Below are 16,545 nucleotides of genomic sequence, written 5' to 3'. Positions count from 1 at the left end.
TATTGGGTTCACTCTTGGAGTGAAACACTATGCCCCATGGCTCCCACCCCCAACTAAACACTATGCCCCATGTCCCCCTCACCCCCAACCAAACATTATGCCCCATGGCTCCCTCAACTCCCAACCAAACACTATGCCCCATATCCCCCTCACCCCCAACCAAACACTGTGCCCCATGGCTCCCTCAACTCCCAACCAAACACTATGCCCCATGGCCACCTCACCCCCAACCAAACACTATGCCCCACGGCCCCCACCCCTCAAGCAAACACTATGCCCCATGTCCGTCACCCCAACCAAACACTATGCCCCATGGCTCCCACCCCCAACCAGCTCACTCTGCTTTTATAGCGCGCGCGAACAAGTCATACGAATTTACTGTGTACACGCTTGTACACACGAATGAAAATAGCATTAACCAAGTATATGATATTTATGGAATAACAGATATGTGGTACTAAATATTGCCTATATACTGCCCTGAAGAAGGTTAATCCGAAATGCATTGGCACTTATGTATTATGGGCAACTCGAGTTGGAAACTCGATTCATAATTTTCACGATTACGTTATTCTAAAGAAAATAACAGGAATGTGAATTAAACATATCCAGTTAGAAAATATTCATTTTTGAATTAATTCATTGCACCTTGAACATACTTTTTTGAGAAGATTTATTTTTCTAAATTGGCAGCAACCTCAGGGGGCAAACTGAGAAGCGCCATTCCTTACAAGGTGTAATCACTTTGTTTTTTGATTCTCCCACCCCAACCAAACACTATGCCCCATGGCCCCCTCACCCCCAACCAAACACTATGCCCCATGGGCCCCTCACCCCCAACCAAACACTATGCCCCATGTCTCCCTCAAACCCCAACCAAACACTATGCCCCATGCCCCCCTCACCCCAAACCAAACACTATGCCCCATGGCTCCACCCCCACCCAAACACTATGCCCTATGGCCCCCTCACCCCCAACCAAACACTATGCCCCATGTCCCCCTCAACCCCAACCAAACACTATGCCCCATGGCCCCTCACCCCCAATCAAACACTATGCCCCATTGCTCCCTCATCCCCCAACCAAACACTATACCCCATGGCCCCCTCACCCCCAACCAAACACTATGCCCCAGGTTCCCTCAACCCCCAACCAACCACTAAGCCCCATGGCCCCCTCAACCCCCAACCAAACACTATGCCCCATGGCCCCCTCACCCCCAACCAAACACTATGCCCCATGGCCCCCTCATCCCAACCAAACACTGTGCCCCATGGCTCCCTCAACCCCCAACCAAAAACTATGCCCCATGGCCCCCTCACCCCCAACCAAACACTATGCCCCATGGCTCCCTCAATTGGTTTTGTTTGCTTTGTATAAGGAGATGCGCGCATCCCTCATCAGGGGAGCCCATCCCCAATCAGGTACGAACTCGAACCCTCCACCCCCCCAACTCAGCACACACACTCAAACATGCACCCATACAGACCCGAAAACTCTGAACCCCCCACCCCCCAACTCAGCACACACACACTCAAACATGCACCCATACAGACCCGAACCCCCCAACTCAGCACACAAACTCTCAAGCATGCACCCATACAGACTCAAACCCCCATCCCCAAAATCAGCACACTCTCAAACATGCACCCATACAGACCTGAACCCCCCACCCCCCAACTCAGCACACACCTTCAAACATGCACCCATACAGACCCGAATCCCCCACCCCCTAACTCAGCACACAAACTCTCAAGCATGCACCCTTACAGACCCGAACCCCCCACCCCCCAAATCAGCACACTCTCAAACATGCACCCATACAGACCCGAAGCCCCCACCCCCAACTGAGCACGCACACTCAAACATGCACCCATACAGACCTGAACCCCCCACCCCCAACTCCAAACCCTCCAATTCAGCACACAAACTCTCAAGCATGCACCCATACAGACCCGAACCCCACCCCCAATTCAGCATAAAAACTAGCAAGAATGCACACACACAGACCCTGCATCTCAACATACACTGCACTTACACTCCAAAACAAACATTTGTGCACACCCGACACCCCCCCACCCCCGCATCTCAACATACACAACACAAACATTCAAAAACAAACATTCATGCACATCCGACACCCCCCCCACCCCCGCATCTCAACATACACAACACAAACCTTCAAAACCAAACATTCATGCACATCCGACACCCTCTCCACCCCCACAACTCAACATACACAACACAAACATTCAAAAACAAACATTCATGCACACCCGACACCCCACCACCCCCGCAGCTCAACATACACAACACAAACATACAAAAACAAACATTCATGCACACCCGACATCCCCCAGCCCCCCATCTCAACGTACACAACACAAATATACAGCAAAACAGAAACGACACACAAACACAAACAGACCACTTACCGGAGACATGCTGGAAGGCAGGTAAGCTGGAACGCTGGCGAAGTAACTGAAATCGTACTACGGCTGGCATGGTCCAAGGCTGAAATGCCTCCAGTATCAAGCCTTATGGACCACGCCAGCCGTAGTGCTGGCACTCCATTGGTGCAGCACACACGCACTACGTGGCTCGTAGGAGCGACGTGGTGCGTGTGTGCTGAGCAAATGAGGGCCAGTGTTTTGTCCGGGCTGGAAGACAACAAAGACTTTCCTAATGGAAGGTGGCCGATGCTGCTTGCGTGCCGCCCTCCATTAGGAAAGTCTTTGTGCCTCGCGGGCCGGACAAATTGGCATGGCGGGCCGCAACTGGCCCGCGGGCTGTATGTTGTGCATCCATAGTCTAGAGTAGCAAAGGCATTTTTGAACTCACAGATGTTACTGACATACCTAGCATTTTGTACACGTTATTGCAAGAACAAAATAATTTGAAGAAATGCATTCATACAGAGCGCAAGGAACTGGCCTATAGTCTTAGTGGACTTTAGATGTCAGGGTACCAATATGGACTCACAAGATATGAAAAGATCGTACCAATGTTTGGGTCATCTGCTAGTGTAGAAGGTGTGAGTTGAACACACGGTCCTCATTACGAGTATGGAGGCAGCCATGCCCTAAATAAGGGCATGGCTGCCTCCATATCGGGTTCCGTGTCCAGGTTCCTTCAATGAGGAATTACCAGGCCATTCCAACCTTGGAGGACCCAGTAATTCCTCATTGAAAAAACCCATTCCCATTCCCATTTGAGCCCCCATAGGGCTCAATGGGGATGGGGAGGGAGCTCATAATGGGCCTGTTAATAACGGGCCCTTTATTAGCTCCCTGGTCCCCTTGCGGGACCGACTAAGGACGTCTGGTCTGACCAGACATTCTGAGCGGGTCCCGCAAGGTGACCTCGTAATAGGGCATCCCGTAAAGAACGGTGCCGGTCCTGTACCGGCACCGTTCATTACGGGAGCGTCAGGGTCGTAATGAAGCCCACGGTAAGGGCTGATGTGCCTCAAGAAGAGATTAAGAGCCGTAAACTACATAGGTGGACGGTGTTCCAATAAGGCGTGCCAAGGTGGGCCCAGATCAAGTTGAAAATGGATTATTAAGGCAAAGGGCGATCACTTAGCAAGGCTGATTAGATAATTTAATTTACGGGAGTGAGTAAACACTTGAAGAAACCATAGTTTTTCAGTAGGCATAGCTGCAACAAACACTGCGTGAGTAGGCAGCAAGTACTCAGATACACAAGGTATTGGTGCGACTGGTTAAATAATCAATTGTTATACATGCAAGGCTAGACGCTGCTACATACTACAAGTGTTGCAAGTTAGTAATTTGTACATAAACATAAATAGGCTGCTATAAGGCAAGCAGTAGGCTACTATAATTCAGTATGACATGTTTGCATAGTGATAAATACTACGAAGTACGCTGCTTTAGAACAGACCGATAGGCTACTGTAAGGTCATCATGTTTAACATCATGGCAAGCTAGTAAATAATAGGTGCATAGTTTTAGCAGAGGCACGGAGTGAAGGATGAAGGTACGTTCAGAACATGTTAAGATGGAAGGTTTAACAGAGGTTATGCGCCGATAAACTTAGCTGCACTTAAGACATATAGGAGAGATGGAAAAAAGGTGGGAGAGGCTATGATATGTATACATAGCTCGAACGGGCGAGATATGTAGTTTAGGTGGTGTGCATTGCTTCGGACATCGGACTGGCCTGAAGGCACAGGACGCAGTGCGAGAAACTCTATACAGCGAGCATGTGCTCATGGAGCTCGGAAATGGTACAGCAGAGAGAAAGAGTCTTGTGAATGATCAGTGTTCCGTGGTGCCTGGACTGGTACCATTTTTTACGTACTGCTGCGAGAGTATGCAGCAAGCTCAGACAGTGGTGAGGTACGTGGGCGAGGCGTATGGTCATATACGGCTTACCTTTGATATTGTTAGGTGTGGTAGGCAAGCGAGGATGATATCGGTCACGTCTGTCATTTTCAAAAGGGGTTCACGGCTACACGGTCATCGCTCGGACAGACCACAGACAGGGCCTTTATCTCAGGCCTTTCTTGCAGGGTCGGCTTCTGCCTGCCGGTAAATGTGATAGGCTAAAGTATTGGCCTGTTGCTAGGTGACAGCTACATAGCCTTGGCTTCGATCCAGAACTGTAATAACACCAGCAATTTTAAGAGCAGGCAACTGCAAGAATGAGAGAGAACACGTGCAAATTGCACTCAGCTTTGGTAATTTCAAGAAAGTAAGAGTTGCTGCAGGATGGCTTCTCCTCAGGCAGGCTCACCTTTGCAGGGGAGAGCTTCCTTCTTGGTCAGGCACATGGAGGAGCGTAGTAATGCTGGTTATTCCTGCTGCATCTCAGGTAGGGATGGATGTCGAGAGGTATCCTGCCCTCACCGCTTCAGGGAAGATGTGACTGTCTGAAAGGGCCAACATGGCCTTTATCTCGGGCCTTTCTTGCAGGGCCGTCTTCCGCCTGTCGGCGGATGTCATAAGCTAAAGTATTGGCCTGTTGCTAGGTGACAGATACATAGCCTCGGATTTGATCGAGAATCCATGAATCGACGTGCAGAATGGAACGCAAACTCCCGATTATCCATGCAAATAATTCCATGATTCAGGCCCTTTGTTATCAAGCCCTCGGGCACTATTATCTTTGCCATTCAACGCAAATGTTATCATATTGTCAGCTGGGCATGTGGCTTAGTGGACTAATGCATTCCCGACAAAGATCTGTGTTTGATGTTGTGATCACAGGTATCTAGCAAGATCTACTCAGCCTTTCGTCTTTGTAAGAGCGATGAAATTAGACGTCAGGGTGAATGTGTTCTATACAAATGCATGTGTTATGTTGTTGTGGTATGCAGTGAGGTATGGCCATTTAGCATATCAATGTCAAGTTGCATTAGGATGGAATTGCCAATTCCATCATGCCTGAAAATGTCTGAGCGCAAAGTTTTAGAGCGCTACTTTAAAGAAAATGGGAATGCCAGTATTACAGGCTAGCGCATGCGCACAAACAGACACTCTTTACCAGAACATGTTTCAATCAGCATGTATTTGTGGAAAAAGTAATGATGGTCCATACCTAACCGACATGTTCTATGTAGCTAAGGCATACTGAAAAAATGCATGCCAGAATTTGGATAAAGACCAAGAGGTGGGGGAATGGAGACATATTTTACTTATCATAATAATATGTGAACTCAGAATCAAAAACACATTAAAACATATCCAGACAATGATGCAATGACACTCTAGAGTCCATCAAAGTTAAGAGCATTACCATATAACCATGTTCAAAGTAATGCATGCATACAGTATGAGATGAAAAGTTATTGGTGTAGATGGACTTAATGCTGTTCATTTCTTTTTCCTTAAATATGTATTAGCTTTAAAAACACGGATTCTAATTGGTTCCTCGGTTCACCTTATTCACACCAATATAGCTGCTCAACTACCGATGTGATGATGTTCTTTGTTGGTTCTATGTGATTTCGTTGAATTTATTTAGTCGAACTCGATTTCGTCTAATTTTGTATTCTTTTATTCAGTTTGGCCACCCCACAATACCTGCCACCCTACTCCCCCCACCTTAATTATTATCTTTACCCACCAACTGACATATATTTGTGGCAAAATTAGGCCAAACAGATTTGTTGAATTTGAAGAATTGTAGTGCGCTGAAACCTCCCTACCCCTTCTTTGTTCATTTTTAAGTGAAGTATTCTTGAAAGAAAATGCATCTTCTACATAAAATAACAGCCTAAAGTCATTTAAAATTATGATATTTTTAAATTTGTCTTAGGCCCGTACACAGTGGGGGACAATAAAACATGCACATGAGGAAGGATTTATTTGCAGTCTGCTTTATAAAAAAAAGTGTCAATGGGTTTCTTTTCTGTTGCTTCGACTATTAGATTAACTGCAGTAAATGAAGAGTGACTTTTTCCTTATTTATTTATACATTGTAGAATTTAAAGATGATCTTAGGGAGGAGATGTAAGAAACGAAGACTTTGAACATATTTTGCAAACTGACCTAAACATTTATGCATTGTTTTGCTGAAGCGTTGATTGGTATTAAAGAAATGTGCTGTTGATGATCTACGTATGTATGTAGCGGTGTGTATGTCTGTGTATACAATTTGTAAAGTTAGATGGCAAGCAATGGAGCACTGTATGAGGTAGAGTAGCAGGAACATAAGAGGGGGTATTGTTGATTATCCGTAAATATACATTGTAATGTAGTATCATTCTTGTAGGCGCGACGGTAGTGACTTGAAGAAAACACGATTTGGATGAATCATCTAGGTTAGATATGTCACCTTATGGACAAAGGCTATGGTTATGGGTAAAAATCTCACTGAACTTCTTAGCGAATATAAACATCACATGTTTACATTTCGGTCTAAGGTACAACAAAATAAAAGACAAAATGCCAAGAAAGATTTAAAAAATAAATTAATGCAATAAACATATATACAATTTTACACCACAACTTTTAATGTTATCATTTTAAAAACCGTAATAAAAAAGTACTTACTGTGGTTAATGAATTATATAAGTAATATATAGCCCAAGCTATAATCACGATATAGTAGATATTTAGCCAAAAGGCCAACATAGCAGCAGCTAGACCAACACCTATAGGAAAATAAATAACATAAATGTATTGGTTGAACTATTTAAAAATTCTCAAAGACACCTCTCAATGTCTGTCCTCCAATGAGGCTCATTTATTATATCTGGAATTTGCTTATATACAATATACATTCTCTGCTTCATATTCAAATCAGCTGCATAACCTCCAGGAAGTTCAGCAATATAAAAACAACCTACCCTTCTTACCGCAGGCTCATTAACCTGACAATTTAAAAGTTCACATGGTATTTATGCTTCCATCTCCCACCCTGCCTCCACTTTCTTATTTAAAACCACTCTTTGTGTGCTATTATGAATTTGGTGGCAATTTAGCAGACAAAACACCAAATTACCACCAAACTCAATTTTCATTACCACCACTTGGTCCTGCGGAGTTACCAAGTGGTGGTAAGTCACCATTTTTGGACTACATAGGACTCTGTGGGGACTTTTGGTGGATTTTCTTCTGGTGGAATTACTGCATGGTGAATCCACCTATTTCTGGTGGTAAAGTGGCAGATTCACCTCAATCTTTTTCCTGGTGGTAAATCCCTCACTTCACCGCTACATTTACAATTCAGTGGTGCAGAAATAATGGCAGTAACTCTATTACCACCAGAAAAACGGAATGACCACCACATTCTTCCTTAAGCATGATTCAGAAATATAATGGACCATTGAAATTAACATCATTCATTCATTTAAAATAGTTTTCAATATGAATCCACAACCATGTGAAAATCAAAAGGAGAAAGGCATTATGGCTCTGCGATCATCCTGTATTAAATGAGTCTAACTTTGACAGTTGCAGGATGATTAATCAATCAAACCAGAGATATCAGTGAATCATTCTTGTTGATTGTATCATTTTATGGTGGGCATCGTGTTTTGTCAGGAACACAGAAATCCAGAAATGTGTATTTGATCAATGTGTCATGATGCCACAATGAAATATGGAACACAAATGATTTTGAATTCCAAAGTATTGAGGTCAGGCAACCCCCACCTATTCACATTTATTAATCAATGTATGAAAATTAGGGGGTATATTCTCTGAGGTGTCTAATAAGCAACATATGTGACCAATAATAAAGTGTGATATCTTCATGCTATCATCTTGGCAAGGTGCTGGAATATCACCCATGATAAAAAGGTATACACACATAGAATAGGAGGAGAAACACAAACTAAAGAAAATCTGGAATCAAAGGCAGCATAGAAGTTTAACACTTGGACCAAATGTATGGGAGCTGACAAGCTATTATCTGGAAGATTGGACATTATCCATGAGGAAACGTGTACCTATGTCAGATCTGCTTTCCAAGAAGTAGGAGATTCTGACTGGGATTTCATTTAGGAACTCATGAAGGTCCAGCCTGGCTCAATGCATTACGGAATTATTCAAAAGTGACTATACACAATTCCCCAATCCAATCACTTAGTGCCCTATAATCATTGCCCTGCTAAATCACTGGAGTGGGAGGGAACTTGGGAGGTGGTGCCACCAGATGGAGACTTTTTGAAACAAAATGTATTAATATTGTAGTTGATAATTCACTTTGCTTTCACACTATTCAATGCTGGGAGAGATTCCATTGCAATAAGAATCAAAAGCATTTTTCACTTTTGTATGCATATTGTAGAAGTGACAGCATATCGGTGTCCGGTCAATTGGTCGACAACAAACTGGTCGACTGCAATTTGGTCGACACCATTGGGTCGAATGCCAAATGGTCGAATTTTTTTTTTTTATATATATATATGTGTTTTGTGGGTTTTCGTGTGGGGAAAAAAAAAAGAAAAAAAAGGGGGTTGGGGAGGACCCCCCAAAAAAAACAAAAAAGGGGTAAAAAAAAAAAAAAAATCGACCATTTGGCATTCGACCAAATGGTGTCGACCAATTGCCCTGTCGACCAAATGTTTTCGACCAATTGACTGGTAACCAGCATATCTGGTCAGTTGAAATGCACTTTTGCACTTATTTGTTAATTAAATCCAATCAAATTGCTCCCATAGTGTTTTCACAGGTGAAGTCAACACTCGATTCAAATGGCTATGTTGCATAGCATAACTGAGAGTTGCTTGATAACTCACAACCCAAGAAAGACATAGATATTTAAAAAGTGACATTGGATATAAAATAGAGCTAAGCAGTGTCACTTCCAATCCCTTAGAAAATCTTGCCAATGTGAATTCATTCTCTCCTCTTTCTTTACAACGCACAGTAGGGTCAGGCCTTTCCACTTGTAGGACAAGATCTGTGAAGTGAAGCAGGAGGAGTATACATCCCTGAATTACAAAATCACAAAACCAGTCTCCTATGTTGGATGTGTGAACCGATTTCCTGTGCATTTTAAATTGATAGCACTTCTACCCTAGCCCAAACCTGCAGAGAAGTTGCATCTCATTATAATCTACATTGAAATTGCAAGCCCATACTACCAAACCATAGTACCATATTTACATGGGGCTGGGGTGATTTCAATTGAATGATAATAGTGTTCATATTTATACAAAAAACCTCATCATTTTTATTTGGAGAGATTTATACATTCAAGAATTAAGGTCCTTTCGAATGCTCTCTGGTTAAGTCTTATGAATAACACCAATTACCCCTCACCACTGCCTTGATCGTTTTTGAAAGAAATATTCTGATTATTTGGTATAGATCCTGCATTCGAGTTCCAGAGATAATACTAGCGGGGACTAAAAAATGTTCTAAAATATGTGATTCTTTATAAGGAACTTTATTTAGGATTAACCAAGATATCCTTTCACCAATCTCTCCTTCACTTTTACACTGTTTGGCGGCATGGGTTACGCCTAAACTTGATCCTAAATACTTTGTTGACCGCCAATGTTGTTCTTTTTCTGACATTTCTTGCCTACCTATCAGAGGCTGTGTTGCATTACTCAGTCATGCACAAACCAAACGGAATGGATAAATAGACTGACTCACAAGAACGAGAGATTTGTTTTTGTTGGCCATAACGTTAAAGCAAGACATAGATATATGAAGAGTGGGTTAATTGCTTTAAATTAAATGTATGAGTAAGACCTAAATAATGGACGAATTCCTGGAAAATAGAGCAGAAAGTTTGTGCAGAGTATTTTCATGATCATTGCTAATCATACGTTGCGACCTAAGTTAGTGTGTACACATGGGAGACTGATTTCAGTCTGATGTTGCACCATACATTTTGCATGATTTGTAGAATATCAACAATGTCAATCATACCACTTATAAATTACCCATCATAGTTATTTTAGTTTGCAAATCGAAATACCTTGTATTCAGCTATTCAGAGAAAATAAATCAAAAGTCACAATTGCTTGTATCCTATGTGTATGTGTCATGACAGGCTTCAAAGTATGATGCGCGTTAGACAGTCTTCAAGTGTGATAGAAGAATAATTTATTTCACCAATACAAAACAAATGCATAATCAGAACGCATACCTTTGAACATAGGAGCAAGTTTCCACACACCCAAGCCTCCGATCGACGTGAACTGGCCAAGCGAGCATTCCAAGAGAAAGAGCGGGACTCCAGCAAAGAACAGAGTTAGAAAATATGGAATCAAGAAAGCACCTAGCAGCAATGAGAAAAAAAGAAACTATTAAAAAACATAGCTTTTATTGCTGACTCATTCAACGTTTTGATTATTGTTTTATTCTTCACCCTCCATAGCTAGCTCACTTTTCCAGCTGCAAGTTAATCAAGTGAAGGATTTTTCCATAGGAATTAATGTCAACTGCCTGAGGCTAAGGCAGCTACACTTGCAATCAGAATACCTTGTGGTAGATGAGGTCCAATACATTGTTTTACAGTCACTAATATTTTGATCTTTGAGAACTAGACACAAACAAACAATTCAGTGAAAGATACAGTATTAAATGTTGCTTGAAGAAGCGTCACTTTTTGTGTGGCACCTAGACAGTAATATGTTCATTTTGCTGCCCCCTGGGAATCTCCCCGGCTAATTCTCACTAATACTGCATCCTGGAGTCAAACTATTCAATGGGGACTCTACTTAGAACTTGCACTCCACAAATGCAGGTCAGGAAAACTCTGCAGTACACAGAGTGATAATGAACTAAAAAGAGCTACTTGTGTGAGATCACTGAATCCTTGTGGAGAGTCTTCTTATTCCCCAGACTGTGTGCTAAGGAGAAACAATTGGTAATGTCATTCATGAGAGCTTTCCAAGAACCATGTGCACCACCTTATAGTCCCAGCCCTATTATGCACGCTGTCATTTCAGGGAATTGTGCAAGCATCGGATTATGCATGGAATTCATTGACAAACCATGGAAAATCGAAAATTCCACGCCTAAGCTAGCAACATACACCTGTGGTGTGCATGTCTGGATGCAGTGTAACTGCTTTTGTATGGTGCGATGGGAGCTCTATATGAGGACACCACATTTACTGGAAAACTAGTCAACATGCGTCAAAACTCTGGAAGGCTTTAACTGTTTTCCTCCTGCTTTCGCCAAGTGAAGAATGAGGGCATATGCTGCAAAAATGTGTTGTTTGGCTTTTGGATTTTTGCAAAGTCTGAATTGCATTCGTCTGGGGTCATTTGTTAAATGCAACTCTTAAATGTATGAAACCTTTGTGTAGGACTGACTAATTAAATCACATGTAATTTTCTTTCCTACACATTCAGCCAAACCCATTACAAATGAAAGGTACGATTAAACTTGGTAAAAGACACTTGGGTGCCATTAAAAAAAATCATATTTTGTAATACATAGCCTTGCAAAAAGAGAATATAATATGTACTGTAGTTAAACTGGGGAATATGCTACATATGCTATTTGCTTCAGGAAAACGAATCCAAACATTGAAAGGAAGGCAATACTGCAGCCTTCAGTGGATATTGATATGCTGGTCGGATGAGTCTATGAATGAAGGAAAGGTAGAACTACGATCAGGAACTCGGGCCAGATCTAAAATGATCCCAAGCCATGCTGATTAGGCACATATGCTTCTTCTCCTAAGGAAATCTCTTCAAGGAGGTTTAATGAGTCTGAGGTTTGACAGTAAATTAACAATGCAAGGAGGGCATATTAGAGATGTATGTCTATTTGATATTAATATTGATATTGATATTGTATTTCTATCACGCTCGTACACAAGTGTTTCAGAGCACGACAAGGCAAGGGAGGGGAGCAGGGGACAACAAAACAACGATCTTACTAGGCCAAGTGACATTGAGATTGCACAAGTTCATGGGAGAGGAGGAGGGGAACAGTGCATGGAAGGGGGGAGAAGTGGAGAGTGTGGAGCAAAGGAGAAACAGATAAATAATAAATAAATAAACAAACAAACAAACAAATAAATAAATAAATAAATACATAATAAAGGCAACAAGCAATCGGCAAGTGCTGGGATAAAGGCAGCAGACAGGGTAGGTCTGATAAGTGCAGGAAGAAAAAAGGGGGGCTGTGTGGGAGGGTGGCAGGGTGAGCAGGTACCTGGGCCCAAAGGACAGAGGGTGGCCAAGTGCACAGTGCCACGATAGAACAGATCAGCAGGGGAGAGGGGAGCGAAGGCAGGAGCAAAGAGGAAGGTGTTGAGGTGCTTCCGGAACCGGAGATGGTTCTCACGTTTTAGAGTGGCAGGGAGGCTGTTCCAGAGGGAGGCCCCAGCCGAAGACAGAGATCTACCCCCAGCTCGTTTCTTTGAAAAACGACTGACACTGAGGAAGTTAGAGGTAGAGGAGGAAAGAGCTCGAGAGGGGTAGTATTTGCTGAGGCATAGCTAATGGTGATTTGGACCCAGGCCCCAGAAAGCCTTGTGGACAATGCAGAGGGTTTTGAATTTAATCCTTGCATCCCCTGGGTTCCAATGGAGAGATTTCAGAGTTGGAGAGATAGGACCCCAGGCATTAGAAGATTCAGTAGAGACCAGAATGGCTCTAACATCCTCAGCTGGTTGTTATTAGAGAAATGGACCTCCATCAAAGAGGAAACCCAACATTGACACAAATGTATTTGTTTGAAATCCAAGGACCCATAATTGACTTATTCTCTAGCTCAGGTACACAATGCACAGGCTAGTAAACAAATCCCACACCTCTCTGCCTGCTGTCTGTCCCCTTTATTATCTCTTTCTCATGCACCTCTTGAGTCACTATTTATATACTGTGGTCTCACCTCTACCTAGCGTTTCTCACTCCAACAACCTAATCACCTTCATAACCTTTGTTAAAAGATATATGTATCTCAATAGTATTTACGAAGCATATGTAGCCCATAGCATGTGTAAACAGTATCTTAGACTTGTAATGTTGAATGAGATGGCATGAGTGTTTTTTTTTTATTTTTTTTATCAAAGTATTTTTCATCCAGAAAGAAGGTGGGACAGGAGAGCCTTATCGCTCCACATTCAGAATGGAGAAAATAGACATTAAGTTAGGAAACGAAAGTGAAGATATCCCACTTATTTTGCATCGTACTTTAGGGGTGCTCACTATTTAGTCATAATGTATCTTGATTAATTAAGTCAATTACTTGTTAAATCAATGTAAGCCATAAATGGTGCCAGGATGGTTGTTTCACCACTAGCTGAGTATTAATTGGGGGCATATATTCTCACTCAGAAACCAGCTTCAATCAAGGATCCAAAATCAAGTAAAATGACTGTAAACCAAGCTATTGTAAAGTACAACTGATATATTTATTTACTTTTGTATGTATATATACAGAAAAGACATTATGAAAGGGACATTATAGTTAAGTTACACTAATAAAAAACCTAGGAAATTCTGTGAAAAAACTTTGGTAAAGGGACATTATGGTTACAAGTAAAAACGAATAACCCCAGAAATGTGCATGTTTTGGTAATCTAAGCAACCATAACTTGCACCAGCAGCACGCACTGCTAAGAGTAACACCCAGGACATCAAAGATGGCATCATAAATGTCTCTTTCTATGAGTTGAGCAACTTAATCATAACTACGGGGCCGCTACCGCAGTGTCTTTAATTTATTGGATTTGTATATGTGCCAGAAGCAGGTTAAATCACTTTTGGGCCTTTACATATCAAAGATAAAATGCGGAATACAGCAAACAACTATGATCTAAAAAACCCTGCGCAAGACAATACAGGTTAAAAGCAGCCCATCAGGGTTCCTCAAAGTCCTTTCGTGTTTGACTTGCTCCAGTGCAGTAAAACATAGTACTGAATAGTCACTGATATTATTTTGAACATTTGTTAAGAATCACTCCCTTGAGGATCATTTGAACATCTTGTGTGATATTGTTCCATGAGGGACTTTATTTCATAATCCGTGTCTCTTGATTTTCAGGACTTTAGGATTAAACCTTTCTCTTTCAAAGATGACTACTGTACAGTATTGGATTTCTCAGGTACTGCTTTGGCATTACTAGCTAACCTGTTTTAAGAGGTATTTTAGAGGAGCAGTTGGACACATTATCCCTAACTCCCGACCCTTCAACGCTGTCATATTGGAACAGTAGGAGAAGAGCTCTGTATGGAACCCCATGTGTTGGTCCTATACAGCATCAAGGATATGAGAGATATGTACTTAGACATCTGTACCAAATGTACCCTCACACTGAAAGTGTAGCAGGATGCCATGTGGAAAGATGTCACCAAGCACCATTGGAAATCATGGTGCGGCTCAGTTATGGAACAAGTTGCCCTTGACTTTGAAAAGAATACCCAATCATTTGGCTTTTAGGAAAGCACTAAAAACACACCTCTTCTGATTTCAGCATTGATGAGCGTTGGTTAATAGTATGGTGGGCTTCTCTCCCTCTCTAGCGCCATGATGCCTTCTGGCGACTGAGCGCTCTATAAGATCTCTTAACATTACATAACATAACATGGAGCGCTAAGTGAAACCTGATGAGGGCAGAGTGATGTCATGAAGCGAGTATGCAAAGCCATACTGAAATGATATAGCAATACTTAAGAGAGGCGATATAACTAAAGTGACAAGAGAAACATGTATGAAATGATAAAGTAATCATTAATGGAAAAGAAGACAAAGTACCTTTCTGAACAATAAGTGTACATACGCAGTAACACAAGTCAGAAAAGGCATATAGAAGCTTGCTGCAGAGGAATAGATAATGTGGCTAGGATGGCCATAATTGGAAAATGGACGCCGGCTTGTGTCAAGATTCAATTCAGCTACCACCGAAACAGATCAGGGTTGAAGAATCAGGAGAAACCGGAAGAACAGCTTTGTATGCAAAACACAGAGGAGTGTATGTTGGCTGGGGATCAAGTACGTTTCGCTTGCGTTCTGCTAGTGGAGCCGAAACTCCAAGGTTCGGTGAGAATGCCAACCAATCAGTGGGTCTATGGGGCAACCTGCTATACAATGTTGAATAGACCAATTTGTTGCCATTTTGTTCGCTATAATCAGTATTATACATATTTAGAGGTAGTTCGAGACATGCCTCACAGATAAGAGACAGCCAATGGTGTACTAACCTCTATGTATTCTATAAGTAGATATGTTCCACTAACCAATCCCTCCTGCTAATACGTTTTACAATTTGCCACGTAGGATGACATCATAGATGACTCATATTGGGGTATAAAACCTCTGTGTAATCAAGTTTGTGTAGGAGTGTGCAAGCATCAGTCCGATGTCTGTCAGTTGACCCTGATTTATTAAATTGCGAATAAAATAGTACTTTGCCATATTCTTTTAGTCTGTCCAATTATTTTGTCTGAATCTTTATTGGTAATTCCATCTAGCACAAGAGACGCTTCAAGGTGCTAGAGCACATGTTGGTAGCAGTGTAGATGTTATAAGTCTAATCAACCTAGGCCCAGATCCAGATCTTCAGGCTTTTGGCCGCTCCTGCCATTAGCCAGAAGATTGCAGAGCTTCCTATGGAAAATGGCATGCAACAACACACATGTAAATAAATACGATTGGCAAGTCCCCCTTTGACAAAATTCCTGTCTGGTCCCCACAGGTGCCACATGGATGGGAGATGAACTGGTTGGTTGAGGGAGAGTCGATGCCAAGGGACTCAAGCTGAGCCACGGACAGAAGTAGAACATTGAAAGTGGCAAAAATAGAGGGAGGGACTGTATTATAAATAATATATATATAACAAAAGTAACAAACCGCAGACTCTTCGGCATTTTGACTTACTATGAGCTTGTTGTTTTATTGGGACATATTTTTTTGCACTGATACTGGTGGCTCTTTGTTCTTGCTGTTGAGGACATTGTTGGTTGATTAGTTGTTGTACTGTCCATTGATGACCAGATGTATGCAATGAACTATATATTATGATTAATTGAGAAAATGTTAAATAAAGCCTGAACAAAGAAAATGCAACTGCATTTTGGGGGATTATTAACAAGAGAAGTAGATACCTAGATTCCCGGTTCCAAGGGGATGGAAGGGAACGCACTACAAAGA

General features: G+C 42.1%; 1 protein-coding gene across 1 annotated transcript in view; it reads right to left on the bottom strand.

Moving 5' to 3' along the window:
• Positions 1 to 16,545, bottom strand: part of SLC6A1 (solute carrier family 6 member 1) — a 733,048-nt gene that overhangs the window by 516,571 nt on the left and 199,932 nt on the right. Inside the window, exons 3-4 of the mRNA XM_069643915.1 lie at positions 10,580 to 10,711; positions 7,024 to 7,124 (exon numbers count right to left, since the gene is read on the bottom strand). Of these exons, the coding sequence (XP_069500016.1) occupies positions 7,024 to 7,124; positions 10,580 to 10,711 (233 nt within the window). The remainder of the gene's footprint in view (positions 1 to 7,023; positions 7,125 to 10,579; positions 10,712 to 16,545) is intronic.

This window comes from Ambystoma mexicanum, chromosome 2p, assembly GCF_040938575.1.
Source record: "Ambystoma mexicanum isolate Mex_15411 chromosome 2p, UKY_AmexF1_1, whole genome shotgun sequence".
Classification (NCBI taxonomy): domain Eukaryota; kingdom Metazoa; phylum Chordata; class Amphibia; order Caudata; family Ambystomatidae; genus Ambystoma; species Ambystoma mexicanum.
This window is presented reverse-complemented; position numbering and strand designations above follow the sequence as displayed.